Source organism: Phaseolus vulgaris, chromosome 9 (genome assembly GCF_000499845.2).
Source record: "Phaseolus vulgaris cultivar G19833 chromosome 9, P. vulgaris v2.0, whole genome shotgun sequence".
Classification (NCBI taxonomy): domain Eukaryota; kingdom Viridiplantae; phylum Streptophyta; class Magnoliopsida; order Fabales; family Fabaceae; genus Phaseolus; species Phaseolus vulgaris.
Genome location: NC_023751.2, coordinates 21,861,104 through 21,888,283, shown reverse-complemented (window position 1 = coordinate 21,888,283; position 27,180 = coordinate 21,861,104). Strand labels below are relative to the sequence as shown.

The 27,180-nt window shown below is 31.6% G+C and overlaps 1 protein-coding gene across 2 annotated transcripts; it reads right to left on the bottom strand.

Moving 5' to 3' along the window:
• Nucleotides 1-1,785: 1,785 nt before the first annotated feature.
• LOC137821614 (uncharacterized) lies at nt 1,786-23,690 on the bottom strand. 2 transcript variants are annotated; one of them, XM_068626295.1, is made up of 27 exons: nt 23,227-23,690; nt 22,576-22,735; nt 22,035-22,127; nt 20,922-21,024; nt 20,591-20,759; nt 14,634-14,808; nt 13,902-14,030; nt 13,176-13,790; nt 12,445-13,062; nt 11,916-11,981; nt 10,731-10,844; nt 10,398-10,643; nt 7,687-7,734; nt 7,452-7,604; nt 6,908-7,066; nt 6,743-6,805; nt 6,178-6,288; nt 5,987-6,070; nt 5,848-5,895; nt 4,907-4,981; nt 4,569-4,664; nt 4,300-4,380; nt 4,151-4,222; nt 3,652-3,696; nt 3,488-3,571; nt 2,949-3,052; nt 1,786-2,320 (listed from the first exon to the last, which is right to left on the bottom strand). In XM_068626295.1, exons 1-27 carry the CDS (start codon nt 23,427-23,429, stop codon nt 2,206-2,208), a joined length of 4,029 nt encoding a protein of 1,342 aa, XP_068482396.1. In that variant the 5' UTR covers nt 23,430-23,690; the 3' UTR covers nt 1,786-2,205. The 2 variants fall into 2 exon arrangements, with proteins under 2 accessions (XP_068482396.1, XP_068482397.1); XM_068626296.1 differs by lacking the exons at nt 1,786-2,320; nt 2,949-3,052; nt 3,488-3,571; ... (17 more) ...; nt 13,902-14,030; nt 14,634-14,808 and adding an exon at nt 18,066-18,427 and having other exon boundaries at nt 23,227-23,646.
• Between the last annotated feature and the right edge of the window lie 3,490 nt (nt 23,691-27,180).

The window sequence follows — 27,180 nt, the reverse complement described above, 5'->3', positions numbered from 1 at the left end:
CTTATCTCGGTCTTGATTGTGGGATATTATCATAACAGTGTTTGAAATTATAAAATGATAAATAAATATCTAAAATTGAATTCTGCAATGAAGTTAATCTTTGTGATTAATCACACAGCGAATTAGTCATTGAACTACATTGGGAATCATTTATAAAATGATATATGTATGGCTAGGATGTTATGCGCCACCACATGTACTGTTAGTTTCTAAACTGATTAAAATAAAGTTACTAATGCAATTAGAGATTCAATAGTAATCTACAGTAACTTGAATGATATATTTCAATTTTGAATATTTATTTAACTTTTTCAACTATTAAGGATCACTATGACAATGTTTCACCACTTTAAAGACCGCAAGAAATGTGTACTCAAATTACTAAATAACACATAAATTATATATATATATATATATATATATATATATATATAAATAACGAATTATAACATCAGATGTATCACTAATAAAATAAAAAGTTCGTTAGATAAAATTAAATGCTCCCAAAAAGGATAAAAAAAAAGGAAATAAAATTTTAAAATTGAGGAAGAAACTATACATAAGTTGTTCGAAGAAAGATAATTCATTTCAATGTCTAACAATTTGATATGGGTGCATTAATTTCAGATATTAAAAATACATTAATTTCAGATATTAAAAATACATTAATTTCAGATATTAAAAATAAATTTTATATTAGAGTGGTCAGATTATAAATATTTTAAAAATTCAATCTTCAAAATGTAAATTTAAAATTAGATTAACTAAATTTAAGATAGTATTTATAAAGTATAGAAATATAATTAAAGGATGACATGCTTAATACAAAAAAGCTACATAAAAAAGTTTAATTTGATAAAACTCCTTGCTTAAGAGCAAAAACTAAATTATGTAACAAAATCGTAAATTTCGATTGCTCTTTTAATTTTTAATCAATTTTAATTCACATTGATAAATTTGATTATTGGAGAGCAACCAATGGATGAGATCAAATATTTAAGTGAACCATTGTTCGTTTTAAAAGTGAAGTGATAGGAAGTTATTATTTGAAAGAATAAATTATAAAATGATTAATAAATTCGTGTTTCACGGTCAAGTTAGCCTATGTCTTTGATGTCCACCAGGTGATATTCATCTTAGAGAAAATGAAATATATTATTTTTTCTTTCAAGTCAAGGGACATCAAAATGACAATTGTATTTTTTTTTCTTCCAAGCCATCAAATGAAACATTCAATAAATGTTATTAAAATTTCTGTTATAGCTTTCTACGTTAACGTGAACCAAAATAAATGAAAAAAGATATTATTCTATAGTTTGTGCTCCCTTCCTTTTCTCTCACTTGAAACCTTTCATAAATATATTTAAAATTAGAGTTTAATAACTTTAATATACATCATTGACTCTAAATGATCAAGTACTCAGAATAAATTTTAAACATTTTTCTGATTTAAGCAAGAGAAACGACTACATATATCTGATCCAAAAAAATATTAAAAATTAGTTGATAACGTGTAGCAGTTATGCTACACCGGTATAGTCATAACAATTGAATGGTCATTGCATATCTGATATACCATTTAAAAAATATAAACTCAACACCCTTTATATAATCAAGACATCAATAGTTTATGATCTGAGTTGAAAACGTAGTTAAATGTGTTAATTATATTTGGCAGGTTTAAATTTAGTTTTCATACTTTTATAAAACACTCCATGTTTAGTGTTTGAATTTTCTGTTAGCAATTTATTCCAGAAGCTAGGAAAGGACATTAGAAAAGGGGGCTTTTAGAGACATGATTTCATTTTTAGCATTATCATACCGTCTGGAGAGAGGACTATGGTGATGACTATGCAACCAATACACGAGGATAATCATACTTCTTACCCCAGAAAAGGCAAGAATATAACATCAAAATTGAATGAATAATATTACAATGAAAAAAATAAAATAACCACAAAAAGAAAACTATGATACATTTTCTAGTAGGCGCGGTGGATTTCATGAAAAACTATGATACGATTGGATGCATGCCCCAATGTGGATGGTCACAGACTCTGAAAAGGTTGCATTCGGGGCTCCAAGTCACCGTATAAATTTGTTTTTCTGTACCTTTGGATGCCAAGAAATCCAGAAGTCGATCAATCTTGTCGACAACAATTATCAATTGGCCCAGTTCCTAATTTCTTGTCAGTCACTTTACCATCACGTAAGAGTTGCTCCATGAACTGAAGAACTTGTGTCAGAAGAGTGTAACGTAGTTGACAAATGTTGCTGCACATGAGTTTCATTTGCAAGACCAAGAACTGCTAAAATTGATCTGCACATGGATACATCAATTTAGTTGACTACAACGAAATTTAGACCTCGCTTCTCTATACCAGAATGCGAAGGAGAAACTGAAACTAGAAAAATGCGAAGGAGAAACTGAAACTAGAAAATATAGAACGCTCGTATATCCTTTTCCAATTGCTAGGATTTTTAAATAATCATAAAATGTTGTTAACTGGTGTAAGATTAATTTTGCCATCCAATTGCTAATTGAAATAACTGACATAGAACACAACTTTTGGATGAGGCATTTTATTGTAGAATTAATCGCTTAATAGGACCCACTATGACTTGTAGAATTAAAATAAATTACAACGCACGGTAATGATACATTAATTTTTCGTTTAATCAAACATGTCACAGTATGTCCTATTGAACTCAGAAGCATGTTGTTATGCTGTAACATCTGACAATCATGCGTCTTGCGATGAGGCTATTGTTATGTCAGTTATTTCCCTAGTAATTGGATGGCAGATTGACAGCAGGCCAGAATTTCTTTAATTAGAAAAGTAAGGGGGCCATTATTAGAGCAAAGGAGTATTCAGAGACCAACATCACAGAGACAGAATAAAATATGCAATAGAGCCTTTCAAATACTCATATCTAGAAAAACATACCTACTAAGTGTTGATTTTATAGTTGGTTGACTGGCATATGAAGCAAGGGGACCTCTGAGATTAGAATGCCTGTTGAGTGCACTTTCAAGTTGTTGAGGTGGCAACTGCGAGGAGGACGCAAAAAAAGTTAATGTTAGAAACTATTAGAAACAAATATAAAAGCTAACAATTTCATCAGATCACTGCGGAAAATGGGACAGATTTCATGTGCATTTATTACTTTTGGTCCATATTGTTTATCACTGTTATGTAGTTTAGACATGAATTTCACAAATCTCAGGTTCCTTTTCCCATAAGTATTTAGATACATAATAAAGCCTGGTCCTTACGACTTATATGCCCCAGTTTGATAGTGTTTATTAGAAAGTATGTAAAATAGTGTCTAAGTACATTGTATAGGCTAATCAAATCATAACAACTACAGTAATTAGGATAACTGTGATTTGTCTATAATTCAGCTTTGCTGTCTAGTTTAGAAGCACAGATTTCCTCATTTCTCCACAACAGTTATGATTTAAGGCAAGTTGAGGATGCAGTACCTGCAATAGCACGTGAAAAGAACGTGGCTGTGTCTGATATACACATTTTAAGAAACCAACCCAAAGTTTAGGCATACGCCACACCTGCACTTAGTAATTTAAAGTTAAACATCAGCAGTCCAAAGTCCACATACCAGAATAATCTGCGTTCCAGAGAAGCATACCTGTCTTGTCACGAGTTTTGAGAGTATCTCCATAACAAAATCAACCTAAAAACAGAATATTGACATTAAAAGTATAAGTTTACGTTTTCTACATGGCAGGATTTCCTTTGAAAATAAAGATTGAAATTGAGCAGAATCCTTATAACAACACATTGAAGCACCACACATATGCCATTGTTATTACTGATATATTATCTACTTCAGACTTTTTTATTACATGAATTACTTGAAAAGGAATTAAGCCAATTTTAAGAAATTGATCTGACCAATATGTTTGAAACTTCGGTTAAACCAATTTTTTCAAAATAAAAAAAGCAGAAATTGAATATACAGTTCTGTCACCAAAATTTCTTAAAGAGACATATTCATAATCCCATTACCAATAATACCAGTATACCACATATCATCTAAAGAATTCCACATCAACATAATATCATAACAAACAAAAATGCATTAGAAAAAATAGCTATGCATGAACAAAAGCTGAAAAGAAAATTACCAGTGCAGGAAAAGCATCAATTGCCTGAATAACTGTTCTCATGAAAAGTAGAGGCAACGGAGTTTGATCAACCTGAAAATTTAAATAATAGAGCCATGAAGATTTGAAGTAATTCCAGTATAATTGGCCAATACACTGAATCTCCTTACCATCTGGTTCAATGCCTTCGCCAGAACCTGTTGTGTGAACACAGTACGTTGCTCAAAACAAGCCGAGCAAGCATCTGTTATCTGATGGTGCAAAACAATAATTCAGAATTCCCCACTGAAGTTTTTTAGGTTTTTCTATAGTTGATACAACACAATATGACTAGTTCCACTAACATTAATACATCAAATGTCCATAGATCATCAATAATCAACCATAAAGAAAAACTTTCACAAATAACATTAAATTAGAAAGAGTATAGAAGACATGCCTTCTTAAGTGCAAGGCCATCCTTCTCTGGAACAATTCCATGCATTGCAACCAACACTTCTACAGGAGTTAAAGCTGGACCTGTATGAGCTGAACCCTGCCATGAACAGCATTAAATGCTTAGCCTATCTAGAAAGGAAGAAAAAGATAAAGAAATAACTTTAAGTTAGAAATATTGAGGCCAACTTAAACATAATTCCCCATCTACCCAAAAGGAACAGGAATATGGAAACATGGAGTGAATGAAAGCGCAGTCAATATGCCAAGCCCAAGGCATCCAAGAATAAAAAGCACAAGAGACAAAAAATTATGAAATCCAGAATGAGAATTCACATGTACCTGTAGTATGTGAGCAAGTGCTCTTTGAAACTTTTCCAATGGAAGATCAACAAGCCTTGGGAATATTGGTAAAACCTGTTACCATCAAAATTTGAAATCAAGCTGATTAAGAAAAATATCTACTACTAATACGACAAGAGCATCAAGTGCTAAAAATTATTGATACTATTTATGGCAAAATTGCGGAAACAGATGGAAATGGCATCTTTAAACAAAGCCAAAATCAACTTAATTTCCTAGTCACAAAGATACTGATTTAAATTCTGGTTCTAGAATAATATTTACAACTGAATCTAGATTTAACTATGGAAAGATACTTTAAATAAATTAAACAACAAATGAAAGGAAGCATATTGATGACAATCTTATCATCTGGCAAGTATTATGGATAAGAACACCAAATATATTTCATCTGATAATTAACAACAAATGCTCTGGATAAGATCCTGAATCATTACATATTTCTTTCTAATTTTTTCAGCAACACCTACTTTGTGATGGTGATTACCAGCATTATTAAATTTACCGATCCAAAATTCACAGATCTACGATAAAAGGGAGTGGAATATTGTCTATACTGAGAAATAACCAAAACAAGATGCAAAACAGAACACCCTAAACAATAATATTGTTGAATGTTTGGGCTTGCCGATAGTTTCTATTATTCTGTTATTATTTCCATTTATAAATAAACAACCCTATGTGTGTATTTTATACAAGGGGTATTAATCCTATATTTATTTCCTTTATTCTTAATAAATATAAATGGGTTTTGCGCTCCTTGCACTTAGAATGGTCTGGGGTCAAGTATAAAATTTCCTCAAATATATTTTATAAGCCTGAACAATAGACCACATACAAATGACAAAACAATTTCATTTTAAAGGAAACTAAGCAAGAATATAAATTGAAAGGTAATAAAACAAAGATATCATTATAACCTCCTGTTTGGAAAGCGAAGACAATAATGGAACAAGAATTGTAACATCCTGCAATGGAGAACCAACACAAATAAGAAAAAGAAACAAATAATCTAATCATTGGTGAAAAGTTTACAATTATTTTTACTGCTATACATACCCTAAATTTTGTTTCATATAAACGTTTAACAGTAGATATTAAATCAGAAGATGGTGTAGAGTCCTGAGTCAATATTTGCAGTACCTTCAAGAATACAAGATCAACATTAATGTCTTTTTTCATATTCAAGTGATAATCCTTCAATGATGGAACAAAATAAGCCATAGTAAGCAATGAGAACAGTAGGCTACCAGTGTCAGAAGATTTTCACTTCCTTGGGGTGGATCAGATATGATGCGGAGCAATTCAGAATAAGATTGCCCCAGTGCCCTCACAACAATAGGAATGTGGCGGTGAAAAGCCTGCAAAAGCATGAGTAGAAAAAGTCAGAAATGTTAAACAGAGAACTGCTATTGCCAATAATAGCTAAAGGAAAAATCAGAATGCCAAAGATAAAATGGTGAACTTCTTGGCAGCACCGATACATGATTCGTAGTCAACCTTATGTGGAAAATTCATGTTTTCATTATAAAGAAAATAGTTACAAGTGTATACTGTTCCACAATCACATGAGCAATTGATTCAGAGAAATGTCAATTCAGGCACGTACTCTCAATCCGATACCACAACTTTTTTTATAAAAGTCTATTTACTAAGCTACAAAGATGAAATGGGAGCAAACTCTATCAATCACATCTTTTATCAACTACACTGAGAGTTACATGCATATAGACCAAAGAAACTGGTGGGTTACCCTAACTCACTGAATACTACAAAAATAAAACTAGTAAACTAAGATAATGAACAAAATAAGACCTGTTTAACAGTTTTCGGGGCTTGCCCATACACATTAAATACAATCTGAAGAAGACTGGGTTTCTGCAAAGATATAAAACAACTATATCAATGTTACAAAACCAGATGAAGAGTAATTGCCATTGTAGTCATTGTCAAGATTGAAAGAAGTATTCATAAACTAACCTTTGTACACAAAGCAAAAAACAGAGAAATGAGGCGTTGAGCTTCAGAAAATGATATAGATGGAACATTTTGAATCAATGGTTTAGCCACCCTAGTAGAGTCATCTTCAGAAATTGTAGACTCTGAAACCTGGGAAGTACTTATTTCCTGGCCTTCAACCTTAAAAATTAAGTATACACAACCAATAATCAGTTTATCAGGAACAAAAATGACCAAGCCTCGAGCCATTATGTGGGAAAGCAATTTATGCACAGAAAAAAACACAAAAGAAAAGATAAATAATTAGGAAAAAGGATACTTAAGCCTGATTTGAAGCAATATTACATGAAGTTCCATTACTCATGTACGCAGAAAAAATAAAAAATTAATTTCCAAATGTTTTATGTATAATAATGAATCTGACAAAGGCCAAGCAAAATATATATAATAAACAAGATTGTTTTATGACAAGGTAGCAACAAAATCAGAATTAAAATATAAACAGATATATTATAGAATTCTTCAAAGCATCATCAGTTTCATCACAAGGAAAATATCAAAGCACCTCTGCCTCGGCTCTATGTTCAGTAGCTCCAGGTCCAGATTGCAAAAGACCTGTATCTGAAACTTCATGTTCTACAGCAGAAAGCAGCATGTTTGTTGCAAATTTTTCAACATCTCCTGATATGTAACTAAGCTGAAAGAGCTTGTTTGTAACCTGTCCAACATAAGCAAGAGCATTCAGTTACATTATCAATTAACAGTCCGGCAGACTCCATGAAATCTTTCACAACATATACCAGCCGAATAGCTTTAGCTCGAATCTCATCCTGTGGGTGGAGAGCACACTGCCATAGTGAAACAGTAAATTAGACATTGGAAAAATGATACCATAAAAAGATTAAATCAGAGGAAAAGGAAAGTCAAGGTTAAGAAAACAGGCAAACAAATAGCAGCTTGAAATATTGGCCATTTTACGAGACATAGGGGGACTTGGTACTCAAATACATTGAGAGCAATAAACTTTAAAAAATGTATTGAAAAAAAAAAAGTAATGGTGAGTGCTGAGCAAGCCTTGACATAACAGTAAAGCTGGTTCCTTTTCACCAGGTCTCAACCTGGAAACTGCTTCTACTTGCAAGCAGAAGACTGCATGTCTTCTTCTTCTTCATACCCCACCTGGTGGAATTCTCACGCACAATCACCCATTTTATTGGGAATATTAACGGGAAATGTTAAACCAAGCTCACAAAACATGCAAACTAAAAAAGAAAAAAAATATTTGATGGCTACAAGAGAATTAATCATTAATTACTAAAACAATCCTCGAGAGGTTCTCACCAAGCTAACAAGTAACTAGCAACCTCAACTTTCACTAGACTATCTTTAAAAGGCTACAATGCAGCAATTGCACCAGTGAAACAACTGTGACAATTTCTGGACTTTGGATTGAGTGCATGTTGGTTTCTCACCAGATCAAGTCAAGCCATCCATGATCCATTTTTGTACACCCAGAATGTGGATCAAAATTTAAATTGTCAAACCAAAAACGTACTGAATGCGTTTGGATTATTGTTGCTTTTTGTTTTCTTGGGTCAAAATTGATGAGATATTGGTATATCACTAATTGATAAAGAAATAAGAAAATTAGTAAATGGGATCTGGACACACAAAGGAGACCACTTGAAGCACCTGTTTGAAGAGTACCCAGTAGGTGTGAAATAAGACTATTACAGTTTGTGTTCTTTCTCGGAGTAGTAAACTAAAATGTAACACTGCCGCTAACAGGTACTGACATACAAATAGGAATCTTAATGAGTAGTAAAGTACGCCCAAAGAACATTCCAAGAAGATTCCATACATTTAACTTACTTTTCTACCTTATATGAAATGCCAAGGATTGGAATAACAGGTAGAAATATGCTAAGAACTATGTGCATTGTGAGAAACATGCGTTGAAGGACCCACTCCAAACTATCGGCATGCCCATGGAATAAACAAAGAGCAAATTAACAGTGGTGATGCAAGAATACAAGGAATAATTACTAAGACCCAAACCTTCACTGTTAGAGACTTTGTTCAACAGTGATTTTACAATATATATCTCAATCATTTCTAAGCTAGATATTGTTAAAATTACAGAAATAAAAAACCAATCATATATAATAAAAAATATCCCAATTATATATGTATTATTACACACAAATTTATTTATTCATGTATCATATGTTTCTTATTAGATGATATCAAATCCCCTCTACTTTTAATATTGATTCATTTTTCTTAATATAAATAAAGCACTCGTGCTGCTCAGAAACATACAATTTCAACTTAATGTTATTTAATGTTTCTCTCTTTCATGACAATTTACATGGTATAGAGAGCCACTATTTCCAAAAGACTTTTCCCCCCACGTTCGCATTCACTCTCCTTAGGTTATTTTATTACTTTATTTATAATGTCTTCCAGCACCACATCAACCTCTAGAACAGATTTTCTATATTTCCTAACCATATTGTTAGTATTGAGACAATAGACAGGTTTAACTAATCCACTTCGACTTCCGATATTGGGTTATGGTTACGTGGGTTGTGCTACAAATCCACTTCACTACCACTAGTGAATTCATTCATACAGAAAATCAAGAACAATGGATAAAGATTGATGCTCAACTTCGTAGTGTTATTAAATCCACTATGCACACCTCACTCAAACTTAATTTTCATACCCATGCCTTGATCAAACTTTTGGGATTATCAATAAACCCTACCATGAGATGGATTGTCATTTCACAAGAAAAGCTAGAGTCAGGCGATATCATCACTACATCTATAAACTGTAATGAACAGTAGATTGACATATTCACCAAGTCTATACAAGGACCAAGGATTAATTATATTATACTGAAAAAAGATGGGCACATATGACTTATATGCTGCAACTTGTGAGAGTGTTATTAATTATAGAAACAAGGAATTGATCCTACATAAATCATTGGAGATCACACATCGACTAGAAATAAGGTCAATTTACAGTATATAAGTCGAGGCAATCCTAACGTTACAAGTCGGTTTTCTGAGGTTAAGTTAGACTTAAAGTTCCCTTCTTAATATGGTATCAAAACCTATTTGAACGAGATTTGTTTAACCTATTGTGTCAACTCAATGTTTCTTTTTCCTAGTAACATATATACAGTGTACACATGGTACGCAAAATTAATGAAGCTACCTGAAATGTTGTCTTAGATGGTTGCATGGAAGCAGTATAGTGAATACTACCACTTTAAATTCTTTAACCACTAAAACTATTATCATACGTTTGGCAGATTGTTTTCATTCCAAATTATTTAGTCCTTCAAGCCTTTTCATTTCCAAATATTACTATTGAAGTCCATGAGACAAAGTGCCAGCATCCAATATGCCACAGATGCATATAAATAAATAGCTAAGATAATATACACTGTCCAAATGATACATATTCTGCATTTAGAGTCTCAGGAATGACAGCTTACCTTCAATGCTATTCCCAAGCAGGCTTGGCGATTTTGTGGACGCCCCAAAATTAAACTCCAGATAGCACCAAGGCCTTGAGTCACACGTTCAATGTCACGGATAACTTTTCCATCATGACCAATAACATCAGAATAGCAGAGATCATTTAAAATCTTCAAGGACGATTCAGGCAAAAGTGGAACTTCACCAAGAAGTCTACTAAAAGACTTGTCTGAAGCTGGAAAAGAGTCTAACAAAGTTTTGGCCTACAAAGAAGTAGTATGTCCCACATTTATAAGAAAAAGATAGAAAAGTGTTGTTCATTAAGATCAAACAACTAATTTTGAGCATACCACTCCCAAGAGAAATTTTTCATATAAAACAGCAGAAGATGAAGCATTTTCAACTGAATCCAATATCATAAGGGAGTGCAGATGGTACAAAACATGCAGTACGAGTTCATGTCCCTGAAAATCCACCAGTAAGTGATCAGTTAACCTATAAAAGAAATTAATAAAGAGAAACATATATTTTAGAGACACATCTGTAAAATTGTTAAGAAAAGTACTTACAAAAAAGAGAGTCAAGAATTAAGACAAGTTTTGTATCTAAGCAATACTTATAAAAACATTCGAGGTGATAAAACAGGACACTACTTTACCAACTAATTTCCCTTTTTAAATTCCTCAATTTTTGGAACAATATTAGAATTCCACACCCTTATTTAATCCTTCAAGCTAAAATTATTTTACCACGCCCTTATCATCCAGATGGTCCTATATCTGTTTATCATGTTCCCAAACCTACTTTACAGCTCACTTTACACCAAATAAAACCTATTCATGATAATCAAATACAACAGTATCATATAATTTTGCTTGGCAGTATAAACCTTGAGTGGCACTGGCACAAGTACTAACAATTATTTCATGGTTAATCTAAGGTATGAGGTTGAGCCTTCACAGAATTGTATGGTTAATACTTTCAAATAAACAGTCTCTCCACTCACAGGGTTAATGCAGACATCTACTCTCCCTAAACCCAACTAGGTGGGAGCCTTGTGCACTGTGGGTCACCCATGTTTACTTTACAATCTGATATATCTTACTAATGTCAAGATTCACAAAAGTCAAACTTGACAAGGCAACCTACTTCACATATGTAGTGGAAATTACCAGCACCTTAATGATTTCCTACACATAAATCGGTACACTAATATAATATCATTCATTACTTGTAAAATACCATCATATGCATTTTACACCTCCTACTATGAATGTGTGTATGTCTAGTTCATTTCATAATGGAAAACAATATGCAATCCTGACTCCTGATGCAAGAATGATGATGAATGTTTGCAATTGCAAAGTACCATTTTAAGAAACTAAAATGAAAAACAACCCATCAGACAAATGGCAGCAACAACAGTAATTGAAAAATATTCAATAAATTTCTGTTACTCCATCCATGACACAGGTAAAAAAGTTAGAAATAAATTTAGTTAACAATTTACAACAGATTTTAAAATGTAGACACACCTTTAGCCAGTGGTCTTCCAGGATGTGTTTTTGAAGCATCATAATAAACTCATCGTCATCATCAATCTGCAATTGACAGGCAAGAAATAATTAAAGTGAATAAATGCTCCGTTCTTCCTTATGTTGAATGCAATTTGCTCATAGGGGTTGGAATACAGCCAAAGTTTAGTTTTTCATATAAGTAAATACATCATACATTCCTCCCGTTTTTCCTTATCAAAACACAAAAATGAAACTGTGTATGTTTTTCTTTTGAAAACTTTTGCAAAAGAAGTTTAAGAAATAAACAAACACATTTATATAAATCTTTCTTCTTCTACAAACTTACAATATAAATTTATTAGTTGTACTTTTGAATTTCTAATGGTGAAGGTTGGTTATTGGATTTCTATAGTGGTGTATAAATGATTATTAACTAAATACTAAAAAAAGAATCGTTGAAATATGATGTGAAAGATATAAAAAAATAAAAGACGGTACGTTGATATAAAAATAAAACCTTGAAACAGTAAAAGAAACAGTTTTCTACCTGAGCAACTAGTCGAGCAAGTAGTGGCATCCAAAACTGCTGACAATATGTCCCATGTAAATGTTTGTAAGAATTGATTATATGCCTAACAGCCATGTTTTTCACCATACTTTGCTGTTCTTTGGATAGTTCAACATAAGGTGGAAGCTGTGGTAACTCCAGACAGGTATCTTCTAATGTGGATTCAACTTGAACATCAAGAGAAAACTGATCAAACTCTGAAATAGATGATGAATCTGTACCAATTGTTTCAATGTCATCTGACAGATTCACCATACTCGGATCCTCCTCTCTTGATGAGACTGAGGGACCAAAGGAAGTATCTGCTTCAGCAATCCGATGAATATCTCCAGGCCTTTCCTGAATCTCTGTTTTAGGGATTACCTGATCAGGTCCTGAAACTGAGGTACCTTCAGAGATCATATCATCATTTTTTAGTTTGACTGTTAAATCTGATGGAGTGTTGTCATCAGCAGTAACGACAGGAAGTGAAACAGGCTTAATGGAGGAAACAGGTTCATCAAACTCTAATTTTGTGGCCCCAGTATCATCTGTAATTGATACAGTTGCTCCTCCAGGAGCTACCACAACACGCCGGGGATCGAGGCGACGGGGATCCTGAAAATTTGAACCAGATGGTTCAAGGTAACACATGTTGTATTCTAAAAAATTATCTATATGGAAATATAGACTACCAAATTCCAATTTCTACAAAAAAAAAGAAGATTTACCCTCCGTGGATCACGTTTAGAATCAGCAGGCAGGTTACTGAAGTTAGACGTGTCAGACAGCAATGAACTAGCGCCAATAACAGCAGCTGTAGTTGAAGGCAACAAAGCTTGGCCAGTACCAGACAATGATTGGACAGAATTTGTTGGAACGGAAGTTGCTATAACCTGTGATTGACTGACTTGGGAGCTTAATTGACGTGTTACTGGTAAATTCCCAATCCTCGCTAGTGGTGGGGGAGTCTTAGGCAAGTGCTTCATATTAGTTATGACAATATCAGCCAATAGATCAGGATGAATCTTTGAAATCAGGATTTCAAGAGATTCGGCACCTCTCTCTCCTTCAGCAAGTAAAGCACCAATCACAGCAATCATTTGCTCTACAGCAGTCATTTCGCTATCCAGCAAAGGAACATTAGGTGATACTCCATTAACAGAGTTAGGATCTTGCCCAGAATCATTTATTTTAGCTGGTAAAGTAGAGTGAGAGTCAGGACCAGAACGAATCCGTTTAGAGATGGTTTCGTGACCATTGGTCATTTGTTCATTATCTAGAGGAACAGGTCTTTTTCTAGATAATTCCCCTGAAACAGATGACTGAGTTGATGGTTGATCATCCTGAAAGTTAAAAATCAAATTTAATGTGATATAAATGAAGGGAAAAATAAAAACTTATGCTCAATATCAGCAGCTTACTTTGACAGCAAAAGATAGCAAGTTGCTACATACCTTGCTAATTCGTGCATCACGAGTAGAACGATCACCATTTTTAACCATTTTGTCGACTTGCCGAATCACTTGATCTGCAGCATCCCCTGCATTCATAGCTCGTAGGCTCCTTATTAGTCTTTCTCTTGACTGCAAAATGTGAATAAAATATTTATTTAAAACAATGAGTCTAATCATGGTTAGCCACAGAATGCCAGTCCATGTCTTTTAAACCAAAAAGCAAGAGATCCTAACAAAAAATTTCATCAGAATATTCTTTCTACCTGCCCTTGTCAGTAGCAATTTGTTCTTAATCATAAAATGCTTAATTCCAAAAATTTGTGAAGCAAATGGCACAATTCTTGAAACATAGGAAAACAGTAACGGCATGCAAGAAAAATTATAGCCAATTTCTACATGAAACATTCTAGGCCATCAGCAAGTGAACATGAAAATAAAGCACTAACCATTATCGAGGTATAGTTTCTCAAAAGTAAAATGAGAGATTGAGAAATATCTGAGAAAAGGAGCACAGATTCCATGCTTAGTACAGATATATGTAATTTGGTGTGTAATGATAAATATGAAAAAGTAATTAATAATAAAAATATACAATATATCATGATTCCTTTTGACCAACATTTCATGGATACAAAATACTAGGCCAAATAATTCTTACAGTGCATTTATCCTAAAAGTATGCCAGATAGTTTAAGTTAGAGGCTCAAATATAAAATACAAAAGCACATTTACCTCTAGTATTGGTGAATAAGTGCACCTAAGAAATCCCAACAAAGCTGTTCTTAAGGAGTACTGAATACTAGCAACATGACATCCCTTAGCTGTTAGAGCATTTGGATCAAATTCAAGCAGTGCTAAAAGAATAGTATCATAGTGTTGTGGCCTTTTTCTTGCAATGGCTGCTAAACTGTCAAAACAAATACTTCAAACAGTTAGGTTTGACATGACAATCAATGGAGGCAAGAGAAGCGAAACATTATCTAAACAACAGCAACTACAAATAATGCTATGGAGCAATAAAATAGTTTAAGCAAAAACCAAGAAAATTTAAAACCAAGAACTTAGGGAAAAAACATGTCACTGTAGGCTTATTCATTCATAATTCGAGCTACAAACAAGCAAACCAACCATTAACAGGGTATTTTTTTAGTGCATATAACAAACAGCATCCTATGCACAATAGTTAAAGAATTCCATTTAATTGATTTTAACGAACATTTTATTTCAAATTCATATTTAACAACCTAGCGGATGTTTGCCTGCTTAAGTGACGGACAACTACTTTCAAAGAATGTTAGAAGCAACCTGACTGAACTGCCTGCCAGGTGTTCAAAAGCTCCTAATAAAATTTTGGTTATCACTGTTGTTTAAAATAAATTAGTTATTTAACAAATACTTGTTGGAAAACATAAAAATTGTAGTAGCAATTGGAATCAGACTCAAGCGATAGGTGATGCAGGGATATTCCTTTCTTCCTGTTTCCACATTGCCAGAGCACTTTTAGACCAACGTATTTTGAAGAAAAAAATATAGTATGAGTGCTGGACTATCAGCTTTATTCATATATTCCATACGTAACTTTTACCAAATCTGAGGATTTTTCTAAGAATTTATCAAGGAAAAGAAAGATGCAAATATAGAGTACAAGATATCCCAAAGAGAAAAAAAAACAAAAAAAAATAAAAGGAAATAAAAATCAAGAACCATGCAACAGAGCATGCCAATCTCTCTTATCAAACCAAAATCCCCTAAATGACCATTGGCAGAGCTTCACAAAGGACCTAGATAAACTACTTAGATCCCAAATTAGCTTGAAAGAAGCCTGCAGAACAGATAAAAATCTATCTTTTCTTTCAGACCAAATACACCAGAAAACCACAAACTGAGAGCAACACTAAATCTTTTTGGAATCCCTAGCAATCTTATTTGCTCATCTGATAAAGTCATTCAAAATAAGGCAACCCAGTGCTTACTGCAACTCCATCTTCTATTCATTCCATATAAACCAAGCTAAAGGAACAGTGTTATGGGTCATGTAACACAGCTAAACTGAAACACAATGCAAGAAGCTCGAGAAAAGTAGGTTTCAATACTAAACTGAACCAATGTCATTTAAGAAACTTAAAACTCAGTTTGTCAAACCTCCATTTTCATCTCAAACCAGGGTTAAAATATGCATACTTGTATCCTCAGTAAAATAATATGAACAAGACAACTAAAGGAGAAAGAACTAAAGATTTTAAGAAGCTTCTGTGGCAGGTCAGAATATAAGAATACAAAACCATTACTAAAAATAAAAGCAGACAGAAATAAAATGGATATCAGAGATACATTGCCATAAAATTATACACAATGTCATGAAATGATATCTGAGTACACTATATTTTTCTTCTATTTCTTTAGTCAATTTTGGGGGCAAAAGTTGGTAGCCAACTTTTAAAATGAAACTTTATTATTGTTCTCAGGTGACAACGAATAAATTAATATGAAAGGACAGTCGGATAAACATGGCATTGCACAAGGAAAGAACCCCAGTGGCTTATGATTTAAAATTTAAAATCATAATCAAAAACTCAATTGTTTGTATACTCGAATTCGTGTATCCTTTAAAAAATGTTTGCATGCAGAAACTTTAAGAACATAAGAAATGTCCAAAATTAAAAAAACATATGCCAAACCTTTGTCAGTGTTTCACTACAGCACAATACTACCAAAACTAAAGCAGTGATGAAGAATAATCCAGTATGAACTTCTTATAAGATGCAAACTAATAAATAAGTACACAACATATTATCTTTAGAATATTGTTCCATGTTAACAAACAGAGGCATGCCATTATGCAGAGAAAAACACAACGGGTGAACATAATGGAAAAAATAAAGATTACTAAAGCAGTTTCAGTTGGACATTTCATTCAAGCATATTTGTAAAATATGGAAGTATAATTAAATCAAATAGCTGTACTTTTCTTCAAGGCAGTGAATTGTAATTTTTCATATTAATATTAGAGGCATAAGGTTTCAAAAAAACAGACAAACAGGTACCAACAACCCAAAACAAAGAACAAGAAGAAAATACAGTGACAAGTAATTGTGTTTTATAGATAAACAAGCTGCAGATAACAAATACATTTCTATCGCCAGGAGAAATTAAAATAATAAAACAAGCATAACTAAAATCCAATAACATGTGCTCATCTTGTTTCTGCAAGATTCATATTATTTTCACACATAGGCTAACAGCCACACCACAGGCAACTAAACAGTTCAACATAGGGCATAACATGAGTCCCGCCTTGTTATGAAGAATAAAATCATCCCTAGTTTCAGGATAACTAAATGAAAGAAGGTAAAATAATGAAATAAGCCTATATAGCTTACAAATGATTGAAACAATCACAAGGGAACAGCACATACATACTCCTCTGAAATTGCTGCTACCACTAGAACCTCAATAAGACAACTGCTAGACAAAATCAAATAAACCTAGCCAACTCATGTAGAAATGCTAAAAGATTTTTTAAAACTTTAGAAGTACAGCCTTATGTTGTCACAGTTTTTAAATAACAATATGCATGCAACTACAGAGCAAAGAGAAATTATTCATATCGATTGTCATTCTCCTTTAATGTTTATACATTAATCCTAGTCACTTAGAAGCACTGTGCATTGTCATAAAGAGGGTGGCATATGTGAAAATGAACACCCTCAGCCAGCTTAAAAACTGGATAGAGTTCAATGAAAATTAATTATATTATTTAATATTTATTGCGGAGTTTTTAAGAATCTAGTTTTCAAAACAAAAGGCTAGAAGTAGTGTAATTTTTATAATGTAACATTGACAAATAGTTAGTATTCATTCCACCATTTATCACATTTCTTGCTTGCTGATATTTTTGAAGGGATGAGGAATTGTTAGCTTGGATGAAACTCTAAATTGAATGTCCATGTCGTGAGATTAATTTCAAAAGCAGGTTTAAACTGCAAACCAGCTGCAGAAATGAAAAGGGATAAACAAAACACTTGCACTTTAACCTGGTTTTGCCAGAACAATCTAAGGATCAGCTGAACAGAAGTTTAATGGGTTTACTATGTAATGGTTCTAGCATTATTGATATGCTAACAAATGGAGTGCAAAATCCATAAAAATGCCAAAACAAATATATAACACAAAAACACCAATATATAAATTGAATTATTGAAGCATTAACTGTGTATCAGCTGTTATAAAATAATAAATACATTAACTGTGTTACAGCATGAAATTTTAAATAGTAAATGGTCTCTTAAACAGTTTACAATAATAAACTGCATCACTTGATGACCATGTTCCCTCGGTTCACAAGATGTCCATTATAATGCATCACTTTCGAATTCTACCACCCAGCCAACTGGCACTCCATGGTATAAATAATGAACCATCTTACACAGTCTTATCAAGGTAACTTCCAACTTATGAACCACCAATGCAGAAGTATCCAAGGCCAACAACTCCCATAAAGAACTGGTCAGCATGCTGCAATGTTACTAAAATAACAAGTAGTTGAACTTATTTGATCGATGAGTCCCTGCTTCAGTGATCACTCCATTTTCAACATAGTAAAACCACGGGCAAAATGCAGTAATATGCTCATTTTTTAAAGAATTTCATTGATTTAAGAATGAAATCAGTAATGATTAAAGACTGAGTGTATCATGTAATAATATTGACGTGAAATCCCAATGCAAAAGATAGACTATAGTCTTAAGAAATAAACTTGACACCTTCCTGCATAGAAATGAGTAAGGCAGAACAGAAACACTACAATACTTCGAACTCTGTAAAATAAACATATTATATTGAATAATATTGCAACTGCAACAATGGTTTCCAAGAAATGTGCATACAATTTTAAACTTTTAAACGTTAGGACCATCGTGTTTGGAAACAAGGCATCCTTACTTACAATTTGACAAGTTGCCGAACTCATTTACATGCACGGTAAATACAAATAAATAGAGATAAATCAAATAAAAGGGGGATAAGAGAGAAAAAATAGTTGACCAGAAAGGCATGGGCATATACTTTGTGCCAATTGGATTTGACCTTATGTACTTTCCTGTCCCTAGCACCTCTGTAGTATTATCCATGTAGCCATCTTGTCTTAATTTATTCTTTTACTCCTAAAAAAATGCACAAGCAATAACAAACATCCTCTGATCTTATTTTCATTTTTACTGTTATTCTTGGGAACCCCCACTTATAATCCATATTTTGTATTATTTTTACAGCCCTTTCTCGAAACATGAAAAATGAACCCCTCCACGTGCATTGTATGAAAGCAATCTATAAGTACCAGTGAGGAAATGAAAAGCTGGTCTTTAATTCATAAAAGAATCAATACCATCAACTCTTTCTTGCATGTTTCAAGAAACAAACAGAATCAGAAGCACTCTACACACAAAAATTGGAGCTTTGAAAGCATGCAAGTAGCACCGCTGAGTGTTACAAATGATTTCTTTGCTGAGCAAAGGGCAAAAAATGACAAACAGAACAGACAAAAATATGAATTACTCCCATGGGAGATTGTAGACATCAAACAGAATGCACATAAATCAGTTCCTAGTTTGAAGAGGAAAACTTTCCTAAACTTAAACCATGCCATGGACAATAGATAATTTACTAAAAGGAATTTTACCAGACAAAAGAAAAAATGGCTCAGGACAAAAATTATAAACTTACTGCAGTGATACCATCTGTAAGATCAATGATCACTGGAAATATAATTTCACATAGACATATGAACTTAATGGCGTGTGATTCATTTATTTATATATAAAAAGCAGTAAAAGAATAACAAAAATTTCAAAATTCATCTACAGTCATTGAAATTCAACACAGTGACGTAATGAAAAGTTAAGCAGACAACACATAAATTCAAAGTGTGTACCATTAGAAAGTATAGAAACAAATATTTATTAGACTACTAAATTCCTAAGCAGAGAGTTTTAAAAACAGGCCTTGTAGGAGCTAGGATAGGCATTTCTGTTTTTTTACAAGGCAATGAAAAAAAATCGTCAGAAAACAACCAAATTTCATAATAACTAATATCGTTTTATCATGCACATGCAACTGAGTCCACTAGTCTGTTCGAATTCTGTTTCAGTTGACAAAAACTAGCCATCGGTTTTGGTTGGTTATTGTGTTCTGGACATTCATTCAATTCAATACAAGATTTAGCTTCTGTTTTCAGATCAAATCTCTCTCGCCCTTACTGTTTTTGTAACTTTCTCGCATTCCCACATGTTTAATAAAGGGTCTTGGTGACTAGTGTGTTGAGGGTATCGGTCAAGGAACATTAAATACACATTGTTAAATGCTCCTAGCTAGTTTAAAAAACAAGTGAGTATTGAATGTTTCTCACATTCCTGTTGCCTTTATTAGAAGAGTATGCCATTAGAACAGCAATCTTAGTACAGAGAGAAAAGAAAATGATTTAATGGGGGTACAAAAATCAACATGCAAATAAATGAAAAAAAATGTTAATCAGCCAACAAAGGATAAAAGCCTTAATATGCAACCACTTATACATTCAAAGAGTTACCTATCACACAATTTCCATAGGATCTATTGCCAGGAAAAAAAGAATACACAAAAATGTTAATGATATTTAAACACAGGCCATTGGCTGCTGCCACATTAAAACTCACCAATTTACAACAGTAATAGTCAAGCAACCAGGAGGACTGCCAACGGACTGCAATAAATTTAATAGAATGCCAAGAGTCCTATTTGCTTCTGACATGAGCACCACTGGATCAAGAACAGGGTGAGGATGACCACCAACCAACCACAAGACATTAACAGCTTGTCTAACTCCTGCATTTGGATTGGTTTTAGCAATAATGTATGACTAAATGATTATCAACGTATCAATTCCCTATCCTAAACTGGAACCTTAAGTAGAAATTGTGTTTTTTAAGAACTCAAGCCATTAAACTCATGCATACATTAAACTTGTTAAAATATGAACAGCGGTACCTTTTGTGGCTAATTTCTCAGAATCACTGACGTCAGATGTAAATAGTAACACAAACATTTCAAGGAATTTCAGTGCCAGCAACTTTATTCCGACAGAACCAGGCTACAATACCAAGCAAATTAATTTCTCAGTCAGAAATCAGAAATAAAACAAAGCCCACTGTTGTAGTCACCACAAGTTCAAGTTTAAAAGAATGACATAAGATTCCAAACAAGGTTTACATGTTTTGATATTGGTTCCTATTAAAAGAATTCTTTAAATTTTAGTCCCTCTAAAATTGAAATCATAGCTTTTGATCTCTAGTATTATGTGAAACTTGTTAATAGCTTATGAGCTGAACGAGAGATCCAGTGTGACGACATCTTTAACAAGAGTATCATCCATAAAATAAATGTTTATTATTTGTCTTAAAATGAATGCTAGGTAACAAAAATAGAGTTTAGAGGGATGAAAATTATTGAAACAAGGGACTAAAACCAAATTTCGTTCATCTTATAAGAACTAAAAACAGAAGACTTCAAATTTTACAGGATGAAAAACAAAGAAAACGAATTTATACAGAACAAAATCAAAACTCACTACTTTGACTAATTATATATATCTAAGCCCGTTTTTTACTATAGACACTTGCAAAGGTGTGTCTGACACATGTCCAAGGCATGTCCGAGAGGTGTCAGAGTCGGAAATGTTTTCATGATGGACAAGCCAGTCTGCTGGAGTGTTAGCTATTTATAGGCCCCATATAAGAAAAAGCACCACAGAAAACTGAATACTCAAAATCATAAACCAAACAGACCTGACAACATGCTTTCAGTGATCAAAACCCTAAGAATGGTGATTCCCCTTGATGGTTGCCTATGATTGGACAAAAGTCTAACAAAGCTTTTAAAACAGAGACCTCTTTGCTAAAATTCAATTGTATTTCAAATATTAAATGATTGCATGGTTCAATATGTTGAATATAGCTTATTAGTATATTCCACAGCAATATACCACCTTCAAGAAAGTAACAATAGCAGAAGATAGTAAAATTTAACAGTAACATACATTTGCAATGGTCCCCCAAGCAATTATGGCAACAACAACGGATTAAAAACTAGAAGCTAAATTACCTCCAGAGCAATCCCAAAAACAGCATCCTTGAACTTAAGCATTGACATCCAAGTATCTTCTAGCCACCTCTCAACTTTACCATTTTGTTGAAACTGTTTGTTTTCCAATTTACTATCACTTGGTCAGTATCATACTATGTACCAAAGTATGTAAACTAGAGAGGTTGAAATGGACAGAGGCTCTTCATATTAATGAATTTCATTCTTAAAAATAATGGTTGAGCTCTTCATCTTAACTAAACTGGTTTTCCAGATTTATATCACTACCATTTGCTCATAATACATAAAATCTACTACGATCACTTAATGAAATGGGAGAGAAATGCATTCTTTTATTTAATAAACATATGGGCTGCAGGCATTAAAAGAGGTGAAAAATCCATCTAACAATGACCAATAATTAGATGAACCACTGGAAATAACTATATCTAGAGAGTTAATGTGCATGTATCATGCTAATTCATACAAGACCAGAGAAAGTTAAAGATTGAAAAGGGAGATAGCCACCATTATTAAGTAGGCAATGGGACAAAAGAAGTACCTGCAAAATCAACTCCTCAAAAACACTACCAAAGATATTTGTGCCACTAACAATAGACTGCTTTACAACAGTTATATCACTGTCACGTAGAAATGTTAATAGTACAGATATCAGCGTAGGAGAGTGTTCAACTGCTTTAAAACCAATCTCCTCGATTATCCTGAAATGCAGTGAAGGAATCAAATTAAAAATAAATATATATCTATCAGTCACACATAAAAACACACACACAAGAAGGTGCTACATATATATCTATCAGTCCCACATAAAAACACACACGCAAGAAGCTGCTACATGTGGAGAGCGGAAGACAAAGGTAGCACAAATGATGGATGGAAACAAGCAAGCTACTAAACTCCAGATAGAGAAATTGCACCAAACCAACACACTCTCGCATCATAATTCAATAAACAGAGGATATCACTTCAGATAAATAATTAAAAAATGCACATGAGAAATTTGTTTAGTTAAAAAGCATAAATTTAGTCCTGCTGCATTACCCTAAAACGCCAAATTCATCAAGAAAACACGACAAACCGAATTGTCGATTCACCAAAAGGCATAAACAACTAAAAAGTCCCAACAACACGAAGTTAGAGATCAAACAAAGGAAGAACAAAATTAAAAATAAAAATAGAGTGAGGAACTAACTGAATGAGCAATTTGCGAACGAGGCTCTCGGGAGAAGACTGAAGCTCAAGCAAGTAAGGGAAGAGGTCCGCGGCGAGAGAGTGGTCGATGGAGAGAAGAAGGTCCTTTGCTTGTTTGAGCGATGAGGTTTTAACGGTGAGGTCGCCGTGGTTGTTGGCAGCAGCGAGAAGAGAGAGGGCTTGGTCCCTGGTAGGAGCGGCCATGGATGTTTGTGTGTTTTAGGGTTTTGAAGAGGCGAAAAAATGGGCGAAGAAGGTTTATGTAATGTTGAGAACAACACTATGAATGAAGAAGAATTGAAAGGATTGGAATTCGAATTGGATTGAAGCAAAAACTCGGCGGGCTGAATCTAAATCACAGTCACTCCCTGATTGCAACGATGAGGAATTGCTCATTGGGATGCTCAGTAACAAATTTATCCACCCATTGTGTTCTATACAGAATATTATTATCAACTCAAATTTGGCCTTTTTTTCTGTAAATAATAAAATATATTAAATTAGAACAAAAATAAACCAAATAAATAATATATATAAAAAGAAAAAAACTCTCAACTAATTTTTTCACTTTTTTATAACAATTCAATATCTCTTCCTTTTGTTGATCTTTTTCTCACATTTTTCTTCCGTGTAACCAATAAAAAAAATCATAAAAATTAATCAACAAATTTCATACATGAGAAGAGACTTGTCACAACATGGTTAATACAAAAATGTCTACCAATTATGTTTGGTTGACTTGTTGGTTAGTTTTATTGAGTTTTTGAAAATGTGAATAAGGATTAATAGGTTCCATCTTAAATTTTCATATAATATATATATATATATATATATTAAATAGATCATTAAAAAATTATGTATTAGAATATAGATATTATGTATGAAATATAAATAAAAATTTGTGTCACTTATCAAATATAAAAAATATTTGAATTTATATATGTACATACGTGATTTTTTTTTTAATTTATTTACATATAAGTTTTAATTAAAAAAATCCAAGTGAAGTCATCTATTTACTCTAATTTTATTCATTCCTTAAATAAATAAAAAATAGAAAATGATCTCGCCATCTCTCATTTCCTTTATTTTTTTCATTTAGTAAGTTATTAAACAAACAAATTAAATTATAAGAAATAACATTTATTATTTAAAAAACTTAAGTAATGGAAGAAATTGAAAAAAAAAAAACAATACTTCAAACATTATTTTCTTTAAGACACCCAAATTTTAAAGAAAATACTATTATTGTGACTGATAATTTGTGTGTTAAGAAATAGATGTTAGTAATAATAGATTTTTTTTTATTTCTCATGCAGATATTTTTTTTCTTCCTTTAGAGACATAGGATTAATTTGTTATTTATTTTAAAAATATAATATTTGCATAAATAATTGATAGTCACTATCAATATTATTTTAGTGAGTGTTTCAGATAAAACAAACTTGAGAGAATATCAACTTCCTCCAAAATTGAGTGAAATTCAAACTTATAAAAAAAAACATGTGCTTCATAGTAATAACATCATAAAAAAATAATGATCCTAATGAAGGTCAATTTAATTAAATAGTTATCAAATATCTCAAATTTATTGTTTAAAGATGTTTAAATTAATATTACTTTAAAAAAATTAGGAATCAATTTGTAGAATTACTTTCTTTCGCATAATCTTTTTTTTTTCAAAATCCTAAAAACAAAAATTATTATCCTTACATTATTAAAAGGCCATAAAAATATTTATTAGTATATTCCAATTAATAGCGAAATTGGATTTTGTAATTCTTTATTGGGTACATGCCTACCCTTTGTATGCTTGTATTTATTAAAAAATATTTTATTTTTCAATATCTAAAACGTTACTAGTAGAAATTGAAAGTGTTTTTATTATATAATTATAATTATAAATTTTAAATAACTTTTTTTTTATAACTATCTTGTATACATATGTTAATTAAAAAGAAAATCAGTTATATTTTTATTTTTTATTATCATAAGCAAAATATACTTATAAGCACGTGGGCTTTAACTTGATTTTATAAATGAAATAACTTATTTTCTAACTCTAGGATAACTTTCACTTTTTCTGTTTTCACTATTTTCAAATTTAAAAAATATTCTAAAAGAATGATCAAGGTTAATTTTTACCAAAAATAAATAAATAACTAAACATATTTTTATGCATACTTAAAAATATCATTCAAAATATATGTTTAGAACTCCTAAGATTCTAACTTAAACAAGATTTATCTGTCTATAATGAAAACTTATGATAAGTTCAAAATAAATAGATCAATTAACTAAGTATAAAATATCTCATAATTGCTTTTTCAATCTAACAAACAGTACATTTATAGCTGAAAATAACAGTTATTTTTTATTCATACTATACATCATCTTATTTTAAAACTCATCTTCATCTAGCTACACAGACACTAAAATTATTGTGCTTTAAGGCACCTAAAATATTTATAAGCATTAATATTTTATTACAAATTAAAAATATATATTAAATAAGCATTTAGGCATCCATATAAAAAATACCTAATAAATCTTGTGAGTAAATTAAGTGGATTTTCCTTAAAAATGTAAGTTTAAACCAATCAAACCATATATATATATATATATATATATATATATATATATATTTATATATATATATATATTCATTTGGTAAAAATAAAGATTAATTTAAATATTAATACTGTACATATCATTTCCATCAAAGTTTATTCTTTAATTATTTAAAACTTGATTATTCCTATTATTTATTGTTTGGGCATGATGATAATTTAATACATATTTGGTTAAACAAATTATGCCTACAAAATTATAAGAGTGTTTGTGTCCAAAAATAAACTTTAAAACTCATTCCTCTAATTTTGGTTGCACCTCCTTTTATTTAAAAACCTTAATAACATTTTTGGTCTTGAAGTGAAACTAGTCTTACATGAAATATTAATTATAGCTTCTAAGTGATGATTGACAATGTTTAAGTGGACACAGTGGAGTAAAGGAAACATAATTGTAAAAAAATTAAAGAAGTTTACAAGCACCAATTAATTTTTTAAGTATAAAAGCAAGTAATAGTTAGTAGATTAGATGAGAAAAAATCATCTTATTAGATCGAGACAATTTAATATATATATATATATATTTATCTCAATAATTTAATATATTAAAGACAACATAAACTTTATAAATAAAAACACTTTAGTACATAAGTAAACAAAGATAATTTAGAAAATTTATAACTTTTTATCATAATAAATAATATTTAAATTTAATAAACTAATTTTTAGTATGTTTATTAAAAAGAAATTCAATAAATATGATTAGAATTTCAAAGAGAACATTCTAAGTATATTTCTTTGTAGAATTTCTAAATTATGCTCATTAATACTGGTGAAAAAAAAAAGAAAAATTCTATATGAAACATAATAACAAAACACGACAAACTCAATATATTAACTTAGACATCTAGTTCAAATCTTTAGTGGAACGAACCAATTTTTGAAGTTGTATTTCTAAAGTTAATGTTGTTAGTATAATAAAATGATGTCCATTATTAAATTTACATTAAAACATAATAAGACGAGTATAATAAAAATTATATTAGCTAAAAATATATTAATCTCTCTCTTGCAACAACTCGAGCACATAATAAAAAATATGCATACATGTTATTCAAAACACATATAAATAAAAGTGTCATCATACATAACCAATTCACAAATTCTTATAAAATATTAACGTATAATGCATGTGTCATTACTTTTAGATATTTACTACTAAACAAAAAATCATGTTATAAACAATACATAAAGAGTGCACCACCCTTGTAAGACATTCATTTTGTGAAATTGTCTCTTAATAAAGAGTGTTTATTTGCATATTTTATCTTTTAAAGTTATTATTGTATTTAAAATAAATTCATTTGTTATAGTCAAAAGTGACA